The sequence below is a fragment of the Rosa chinensis genome, chromosome 5 (assembly GCF_002994745.2).
Source record: "Rosa chinensis cultivar Old Blush chromosome 5, RchiOBHm-V2, whole genome shotgun sequence".
In the NCBI taxonomy this organism is placed as follows: Eukaryota; Viridiplantae; Streptophyta; class Magnoliopsida; order Rosales; family Rosaceae; genus Rosa; species Rosa chinensis.
This window is the reverse complement of record NC_037092.1, coordinates 26,623,180-26,633,837: the sequence shown is the minus strand read 5'-3', so window position 1 is coordinate 26,633,837 and position 10,658 is coordinate 26,623,180. Positions and strand designations below refer to the sequence as shown.

General features: G+C 38.2%; 1 protein-coding gene across 1 annotated transcript; it reads left to right on the top strand.

Moving 5' to 3' along the window:
* Window positions 1-2,728: 2,728 nt before the first annotated feature.
* Window positions 2,729-4,384, top strand: LOC112166614 (squamosa promoter-binding protein 1). The gene is made up of 2 exons (XM_024303489.2): window positions 2,729-3,151; window positions 3,817-4,384. The coding sequence occupies exons 1-2, from the start codon at window positions 2,796-2,798 to the stop codon at window positions 4,046-4,048; spliced, it is 588 nt and encodes a 195-aa protein (XP_024159257.1). The 5' UTR covers window positions 2,729-2,795; the 3' UTR covers window positions 4,049-4,384.
* The last annotated feature ends 6,274 nt before the right edge of the window (window positions 4,385-10,658 follow it).

Genomic DNA, 10,658 nt, shown 5'->3' with positions numbered 1-10,658 from the left:
ATAATACAACAAGATAAAAGGAGGAGGCACATTCCATCATACTTGCTCCAATAAAAATTCTCTAATATGTGTGAAGATTTGAAGTTCATTTGTGAGATCATGTATAAGCAATTTAACCAAAACGTACTTGAAGTTGCCAAGACATAAGTGAAGGAGAGCAAATATAATCAAATACAGCAGATGAATCTACCTCTAGATAAATATGTTTCCATTCGTGGACCCAAACAAGCTCTATAGCCATGATGACTGCCATGACTTCCGCCACAATAAAACTAGAGATAACAAGATTACAAACAAAAGCACCAATAAATTGACATTGATAATCACAATAGACACCACTGAATTTTGCAAAACCCTCTTCAAATTTTCAAGCACCATTGGAATGAATTTGATACATCCAATAATGGAGGGATGTCAATTAACCTCAACCACTCTAGAAGCACGTTACAATTTACAACAAGCACCAAAACTAATTTTCAAGGTACACAGATCTTGAATTATATTATGCATATGACTTGTTGCTAGTCGACTAGCTGCTTGGATATGCCTTGAAATTAGGCAACAAACCCCAACAACTGAAAAGACACCGCTCTCAAACCTGATTTGATTTCTAGCATGCCATCTATACCACATAACAGTAGTGAAACATATTAACCAAAGTTCTTTAAGTTAAAGCATCCCTCACGTACGCGTAGAGAAAAAATCAGTAGAGGTTAAAATCTTAGGCAAAGGTCCTGTTAGCATAGGTCTCACTCGTGATCAATGATGCTCTAATTCCACTATAATATCAGAGTACTTATTTATAGGACATATACATGACTTGAGTTCTTGACTTTAACCCAGAGGAGCGTGGAGTATTTCCAGCCCTAGAGCGTTCAACAAGAAATGCGCGTGCGCGCTCACACACACAAACAGTCACACACACACATATATATATATATATGAGGATTTAAAGAAAACCTCCTTAAATTTGAAATGTGAGGATGTTTTTATTTTTAGCATGTAATTTAATAATCTAAACCATTCATTCTCTAGTTACATATACACATATGAGTCCTATAAAAAGTTAGCTAAATCGGAAAACGTTTAACTATTTGATGAGCACAATTAATGTTTTTAATTTTATTAAACGAACTATATCTGTTTACACAAGTTTGAATGACCAAATGATTATAGATTTGGTTGATTTTTTGTAGACACAATTTTGTCTAGGAATCTAAAAGATCAATGGTTGAAATCATTGAATTAAATCATATACTAGTGTAAAATAATAAAAACTCTCAAATTCTTATAGTAAAAATTTGATCTTTTACTAGTAAAAATTCTTAAAATCTTTAAAGTAAGAAGGTTCTCTTTAGAATGGACCTCTGATCTACATTTTTCGATTTGGAGTTGGTTGCTCTAAGATCGAGCAAGGGGGAACACGTATAAGAATACGAATCGATCTCTCTATATTGGTTGCTCTTGTTCTAAGTACTAATACTCAAATCAAGGATCTATTTTAAGATGATTTAACTGTGGTCTTGCACGTATTATGCGTGCATAGTAAAGGCATATTGGGGGGGGGTTGTTGTTAAAGTAGATGACGAGCAGAGAAAGCATTCACCATAGATTTAAGACCTAAACCTTCGTCTATGGCCAGTTTGATTGAATAAAGCAACAGAAGTAGTTAGTTGTACTGCATGTTAATTTACTCCGATCCAGTAGGCAAATTTAATGGAAGCATGCATATCATATCTGCTCTGGTCCTTTATTAATTGTTCACTTGGACCCGTCATGTCTCTTTCAATTAAGATTCTGAACCACTACGTACTACTCTACAGGCTTGTAATACACACACACACACGTACACTATTTAAGTCGTCTGATCAATTAAACTCATCTAATCACAGAGAAATTAAGCACAAATTAAACACTATTTAAGTCGTTTGAAAGACAACTTTGTGGAAAAGTAATCAAACTCGTGTTTTGACATAGAAAATGTATTTGTGTTTGCTAGACAATTGCTTCTCACGTAGAGTCATTCTACACGTGGATAATCCGATTCATTTGTTAGGAATGTATATAGTGAGAACCGTCGTAATATCTTTTATCAAATCAAAATTCTTTCTCACTCTCAAAAGCTGGGTATGATTGAAATCGCCTTGCTCTACTTCTAACAGAAGCCAGCTCCATGTGTCCTATGTTAGAGGCTCACATTCTTCGGCCTCCTTTTCTCATAGATATTGTTATTGCTTAACCACCTTTTTTTTTTTTTGGCGAATTATTGCTTAACCACCTTGAACGCTCTTATATGTGATATTTTATTTAAATTAAGGACCTTAGTGTTGTTTATATGCAAAACACTAATATAGTCAACAATAGATAATGGCTTTTCAGATGTTTGATCTGCGATTCCCAAAAGGATAATTTTAGATAGTTTTGGAGGATCCCCCTGGACAGGTTAATTGACATGATAAGAGATGAGTGAAACATATATAACTAATTAATGTCGAACCAAAGAACCCTCCTCCATAAAAGAAGAGCTTTGTACCATGTTTGAGACAAATTGCAAACCAAAGTTGTCATCTTTTAGTTTGAAGTCTTTGTTATGTGTATTCACCGTTTCATTAGTCCAGTTTTTACCACCTTAAGATATTGACACGCGCGCTGTCACATAAAATGGAGTTGGTGTAGTTGTGGTCCTCTTCCACCTTTTTCACCCTATTAATTCAATACACCTTCTTCATGGCCTTCATAACTCCAAGTCTTCCCCAACACACTGTGTGTGAGCTAGAGCTAGCTTAGCTTCCTCAATGGAGAGGCAAACTTGGAAAGAAAAGATGCTCAACAAGAATGCTGATGAAGTTGAAGATGACTCGGACGAAGATGAGACTTGTGGCCACGGTAGCGGGTTGATCAGCATAAGATTTGAAGAAAATGAGAAGCACAAGGTCAAGGCAGCTGGGAGTACTGGAAAAAAATCAGGATCCAGTAGCGGAGGTGGAGGTGGAGCGTCTTCAGCACCGAGTTGTCAAGCAGATAGGTGTGGTGCTGATTTGGGTGATGCAAAGATCTACCATCGCCGCCATAAGGTTTGTGAGTTTCACTCCAAGGCAGCGATTGTGGTCGTCTCCGGGGCTCGACAGAGGTTTTGTCAGCAATGCAGCAGGTCTTTGATCTATCATCTTTCTTTCTTGTTTCTCCTTCTGTATGATTTACCACTAACTCTGTTGATGAAAATAATTTTGCTACGGTTCTGGCATCATGTTATCCGTAGAGAACTTGGAAGTTCAGTTAGTATATTAAATTTATTTCCTGTCTAAATCATGTCACAAAAAGCATTAGGTTTACAGCTATTTAACTGCTTTTCTAAGCAGATTATATTCTCTTGGAAGTGGCATTTTCCCAGGAAACGAAACAAAAGCTCAGATAGTACTATAGTGTGCATATGTTTGAATTATCTCATTAAATCAAGGTTTACCAGTATTGTAAATGTTCGCCAGAGGTAAAATAACATAGTCAGCCCTCATGCTAGTTTGCTAAATCATGTATAGCAAATATTTATTTTGAAATGGGGGTCGGAACCCAATCAAACTAGGAGGCTCGGCCTTGCGCTTATATCATTTAATAAAACAGGGAGGATATACACAATCCTCAGCAGCAAAGCATGTATAACTGGTTCTATATGAAATATCATGGAATTCACATCCCCTATGTTACTTGGATTTTGCGGAATCTAAGTATCATTTCTTCAAAGAATAAAAATTGTATCCGGTCATCATTTAGTCATCTTGTTTTAGAACTTAATTTTCAATGTTGTTGTGCACTACACAGGTTCCATGAGCTAGCTGAGTTTGATGAAGCAAAGAGAAGCTGTCGCCGACGTTTGGCAGGTCACAATGAGAGGCGCCGCAAGAGCTCAGGTGAACCTTATGGAGAGGGCTCAAGCCGCCGGGGTATCAGTCATCAATACCGATCAGAAAGTACTCAGGCTACTACTAAATATCATATGACATCCCCAGCCCCAGGAAACACTGCTAATTCCAAGCATTTCCAGATCAGCTAATTAGAGTCCACGCTAATTGTCTCTCTGCTCTCAGCTAGCTGCTAGCTCCCTCTCTTCTGTCATCCATGGCTTCTTTTATGTGATCTACCATGACTGTTCCTATGCTTAACAATGAGAATAGTGTTATTACATTATTCGATGGAATTAAGTACGTACGTACTATGCCTACCTAGAGCTACAACCTTAGATTGGTGCTTTGTTTCAGAGCCAAACAGCATAGGCCATCACATGTGGACTATGTAAGCTTTCACAGCTGAATACAATTTATGGTTGTTATGTATGAGGCTCAGACAAATCTGTTTTAATAAGGTAACTATCATGTTGTTAATAGGGTAATTATCATGAAATCAGACACCTCCTTAATGATTTCAATAAGACACTCACATGTTTTAAAGGGTCTACAATAAGGACCTTAGAATAAAAACATAATGAGAACTTTGAGAACAATAGTTAGATGAGCATATTTATTGTACTTTATTTGAAAAATCCTATAGTCATAAGAAAGAGTACTCCCAAATAGTTCTAGGCTCAAACGCTTATCAGTATGTGAATATGGACTTCCCACATTTTACATATATGCTTCGACCTTGAAAACCTTGCCAATTAGTAATCAGGCATTCATCATATTCTAAACGTTTCAGTGCTCAGAGACTTCATCGTTGGTATTTCAAAGTTCAAACACTTGCCATGTTTTCACTTAATAGTTCAAGGCCATGAAGTCTTGCTAACCACCGTTTTAACAAGGATTTGAAGTTCTCAAGCTTACTAGTTAGTATTCGTGTAAAGGTATTTATCAAATTTTAAATGCCTGGGACTCGGAAACTCACCAAATAGCTCTTCTTTTCAACACAAGAATGTTCTAATCAGCTCGATTTGCATCCAACAGTTAGTATAGAAGTGATTAGATCGTTTAGTCCAGCAATAAATATGTATGAACAGCACATGCAAATTAATGTTCTTGTAACATATCAAGTACGTTGCCCTTGAACATTGATTGCACAGATGTGATCGATTTCAATTTTGGACTTGGTCTTCTCCATAATTGAAGTACGTCTGTGATATTGATTAAAAGATGACCTGGCTAAGCAGACCTTTATGGATATCGCAACCACTAGGAGCTCGACTTCTACAATTATGTGCTTCATGCGGGTCATAGCAAGGTCCACTATGACATGTCTTTGATTTCAGATATTTCAATACCAACAGACCACACGACAACCTAGCTTTCTATTTTACTCTTGCCAGTGTCAGCTCCATTAGCTGTTTTTGTGTCTCAAAGTTTAGCTTTCCAATTGATGAATTATCTACTTTTTCTTTGTCTCCATGCACGTCACTTCTGTGAGGATATATTTGAAATTTTTTATTTTGGACATTACCACCGCTAGGATACCCTAGTGATGAAGATGTATTTCCTACTTTATTCTCTATTCCAAAGTAGCCATTAGAGTTTTAGTAAGGGTCTTTCATCCAAAGTATTAAATAAGTAACAATGATCTCATTGTTGAATAATGTTGACATTAAGTGTGCCTTGTTAAATTAGAATTAGTTTTGTAGTTGTAATAGGAGAGATTTCCTACTCCGAGTTAGAATATAAATTCTTGTATTCCAAGATTATGTACTTTGTAATCCCTATATATAGGGCTCCTATTATCAATGAATACACAACTATATTCTCCCAATTCTCTCTACGTACATTCCAATTTCCTTAAACATGTTATCAGCATAAGCCCTAACCCTGAATCAGAAGCCAAAAATCATTATTTCTTCTTCTCTAAGCAGTGAAACCCTAGAACCCTACCCTAGGATTACCTAGTGCGCCTCCCTGCGCCGTCGCCCGTGCCTACCTGCACACCAACGCAAAACCAGATCAGCCTTGCTAAGCAAGATCATGTAACAAGAAAACACCAAGTAAGTTTTTATAAAAGTTCCTGCTTCTTTTAATTTTTGTTTTCTTGTACTCAGGGACTTTCAAAATCCCTTTTCCTACATCCCACCTTTCTTGTAACGTGGGTTCGATTCACAAAAGTGGAACCATGAGGAGTTCACGCTAAATTACGAACTAAGAGCGTTCGTAAACCACAGACTAAGAGCATTCGTGAGCATCGAAATATTACGGACAAAAAGCATTGAAATATTATGGACTAAGAGCGTTCGTAGGCTACAGACTGAGAGCATTCGTGAGCATCAAAATTTGACCATACAAACGTCATTGTTTTCAATCCAAATCCAAATTTTGGAAGCTATCGATAAGGACAATGGTTATAACTCTTTTTCACTAGGCTCATCAATTAATTGTGATGTCTAAGAAATGTTTGAACTGAGAGAACGGTTTTACAAGTAAGCATAGCTCCACCAAAATCTCACCTTACCTTACCTTATCACAATCAAACTGGAGTTACCAAAAGAATTGAGTAACTACTACTTGTCTAAGCTTGATTATCCTTTTTGGATTAAATTTTGATTTAGAAACTTTGACGTAATCATTGGCTTTCATTGAAATAAAGTGTCGATTTTGATTTGAACTTTATTCATTCAAGTATGTTTCCCGGAGAGCTAGAATGCCTCGTGGATAGTGCTACTACGCACACCATACTTTGAAATAGGTAGTTATTTCTTGAGATGACGCCTGCTCGATCTTCAGTAACTACGATGGCAGGGTCATCTAAATTGATTCATGGTTGAGGACCAGCTCAATTCTTGTTGCCAAATGGCATAATCATTCATGTCATTGAAGCTCTCTACGCTCCTAGAGACGGAAGAACCCTTTTGAGCTTTAAAGATATAAGAGCCAATGGTTTTCATGTGGAAACACATTGTAAGAATGAACAAGAGTTCCTTTGCATCACCTCTAACGACTACGGACATAAACGAGTATTAGAGAAACTTATGTGTCGTTCTAGTGGGTTGTATACAACCACTATTCGAATAATTGAATCCAACCATGTCATGAGAGATGACTTATGGGATTCTGACACATATAGGTTTTGACATGACCGTTTGGGACACCCAAGTCGTGACATGATTATTCGTATATTAAAGACTTCACACGGACATCCTTTCTTAAGAACGAAGAAAAGTACGAATCAAAAGTCGGTTCAAAGAGAGCATTGCGCCGCCGCCGTGCACCACCGGCTGGCTAACGTTGGCACCGTGATCTCCCTGTGGCAAAATCATGGCTTTGACACCATGTATGGAGATTTGGCTCCCCTCTCTACTTCTCAAGTCAATTGTGACTTCATGGCTCAATCAGAATCCTCATTGGTTGCTTCAAAAGCCCATCTTTGGTTCTGCAAAGCCTGCTCTTTAGCAAAATTAGGATCGAGACCATCCTATGCAAAGGACACTAAAGAAAATATTTCATTCTTACATGGAATCCAAGGGGATTATGTGGATCGATTCAACCAACTTACGGACTGCTTAGATGTTTTATGGTGTTGGTTGTTGTGCGGACACGCTGGTCATATGTCGCGCTATCGTCCATTCGTAATGTTGCTTATGATAAACTCCTAGCCCAGATCATATGGCTATGAGTTCACTACCCAGATCATCCCATTCAGTCAATTCGACTTGATAATGCATATCATTGGGGATTGATATTAGGTATCATATTTCCATGTACACACCCTAATGGTCTCGCAGAAAAGCCACCATTAAACGACTAGATGGTAGCCCAGACATTGGTAATGCGCATTAATATTTTCGCTTAGGGTTATGCAATATTGCATGCAGTTATGCTAATTTGTCTACGACTCATAGGCACTCAACTTTTATTTGCGTTACAGCCAGTAACTGGGTGCGAGTCTAATATCTCGTACTTATGCATATTTGAATATGCGGTTTATGTGTCAATTGCGCGGCCACAACACATCAGAATGGGTCATTGCAACGAATGCATATAGTTATTTGTGTTGGATATAAATCTCTAACTATAAGTCTACTATGTAGAACCCTTAACAGGCGATCTCTTTTCAGCTAGATTTGAGGATTATCACTTTGATGAGACAGTCTTTCCATCATTAGGGGGAGATTAGAAAGTCAATGTTCAACAAGAATGACAAGAATTGTCGTGGTCTTTCCCCACTATGTCTCATCTCGATCCCCTAAAAGTGACGAGATCACATATACCTGCTGTAAACATGCCTACAAGGATTGATGTCCCCACAAGAGGACATGGAGCCAGCCAAAAGACATGGGCACGGCACCACCACCATGGATGGTGGTATGGTGACGCCACAAGGTGGCATAATGGCGTCATAGGCCATAGGTTCCACTAGAGAGTGTAGGAGACCCATAGGTTCGATGAATTCTCGCCCTATGAAGAGAACAAGTTTGGCACAACTTAATCCATTAATCATTGATACTCAAAATCCGTCTCATGGGAATATTTTGGATTGTGGTTATATCCAAGAGACATCGTTGGAGAACCAATTCTTGAGAATATAGAGATCTCTACAAAGTACCAATTCTTGAGAATATAGAGATCTCTACAAAGTACACTAGTGTACATGAGGACGTGGGATTATTGAGACCAATGACATCGAACCTTGCTTCATTGAAGAATGCCAACGTAGAGAAAATTGGCATAAATGGAAAGATGTGATCCAGGTTTAATTGGATTCACTAACGAAGATGAAGGATTTCGAGCCTGAGATGCCAACACCTCCTAACATAAAACCTATTGACATTAATAAGTCTTTGTTAGATAGCATGATGAGAAAAAGATATGGTAATCTCACCTTATGGCGCAAGGATTCTCACAAAATGCCCTGGAATCGACTACGAGAAAACATATTCTCTCATAATGGATGTCATTGCACTCCACTACCTTGTCAATTTAACAATTTCCGAATAACTGAACATGCAGTTTATAAATGTGGTCACTACGTATATTTATGGAGATCTAAATATGGAATATAATGAAGGTTCTTGTGAACTTCATTTACCCCAGTCAAGTGGCTCTAGACCACGTTTGCAATGAGGTTGAAACGCTCGCTAAAGTGAGTACTTGATTGGGAAGGGATATGATGAACTATGCCCGCGCATTTCCATGACAAGTTCTGGATTTGCAATTGTCGCGGTTTATGTTGATAAACATAATTGGAACCCTTGAGAGTTAAGGGAAACCGCTGAACACCTAAAATCCAAGTTTCAGATGAAGGACCTTGGGAGAATACGGTTTTGTCTAGATTTAGAACTTGTATACCGTGTTAATAAATGCTTTGGCATTTTGATAAAGTCAAGATGCACTCCCATGACCGTCCGTAGTCTTGACCCTAAGAGGGATACGTTTCGTCCGACGGATGATGACGAAGACGTGTTAATTGGCAGAAGTGTCTTATCTAAGTGCAATAGGTGCATTATTGTACTTAACACAATACAAGACTGGACAGCTCATTTGTTATGAACTTGTTGGCTAGATGTAGCCCTGTGCTAATGTGATGCCATTGAATTGTTGTAAAGACAATTTTTCGATACTTAAAGGGTACGATAGATATGGGCTTATTTTATCCCTACAAAGAGAAGAGGAATGACGGAATTATGGGATCGGACCCCATACAGCAAAGCGCCGCCGTCTACACCGCCATGGTAGGCGATGTCGCCATCGCCGGCACTGCTATAGCCACCAAGGGTGGCCGACCTCACCCACCTCCCTTACATCAAAACAATGGTGATGTTTTGAAGGGTTTTACTGATGCAGGATATCTCTCTGACCCTTGCAAGGTTGCTCCCAAACGGGTTCTGTCTTTACCATGGGAAGCACCTCCATATCTTGAAGGTCTACAAAACAAACTCTTATTGCTACTTCCTCGAATGCAAAATTATTTCTCTACATGAAGCTATGCGTGAATGCATATAGCTAAAATCTATGATTAGACATATTCGATGAACTTGTGGTTTGAAGTCTACCACAGATGAACCTACATGCATTTATGAGGATAATGCAGTTTGTATTGAACAAATGAAGCTAGGTTTCATCAAGGGCGACAATACCAAGCATATATCACCCAAGTTCTTTTACAATCAGCAACAACAATCACTTCTAAAGATTGAAGTGAATAAAATCCAATCAGAGGATAATGTAGCGGACTTATTCACTAAGTTGTTACCTAAATCCACTTTCGAGAAACATGTGAAGAGTATCGGATTGAGAAAGTTATCCAAACCCCCATGATTGTAGTAATCAGGGGGAGATGTCGACATCAGGGGGAGGTATGATGTCTACATGTTTGATCTCGAAGAGTGAATGACGTGTTGTACTCTTTCTCTCCTCTTCGAGGTTGTTTTTGTCCCACAGAGTTTTTATTACTCGAGCAAGGTTTTTAACACCAAGTTTGAGTGGCACAAGGGGGAATGTTGAAGAATGTTGACATTTAATGTGCCTTGTCAAACTAGGATTAGTTCTATAGTTGTAATATGAGAGATTTCCTACTCCGAGTTGAATAGGAATCCTTGTACTCCAAGATTATGTACTTTGTAATTCCTATATATATGGCTCCTGTTATCAATGAATACACACAACTATTCTCTCAATTCTCTTTACATTCCAATTTCCTTAAACACTCACTTACCCCATCAACATATTTTTGTTCCCACACACACAATTTAACAT

Excerpts from the sequence above, each read along its gene's own strand:
- LOC112166614 (XM_024303489.2), top strand. The coding sequence starts at position 2,796 with ATGGAGAGGCAAACTTGGAAAGAAAAGATGCTCAACAAGAATGCTGAT. Across the intron at positions 3,152-3,816 it reads TTTTGTCAGCAATGCAGCAG|GTTCCATGAGCTAGCTGAGT; the intron begins GTCTTTGATCTA and ends TGCACTACACAG.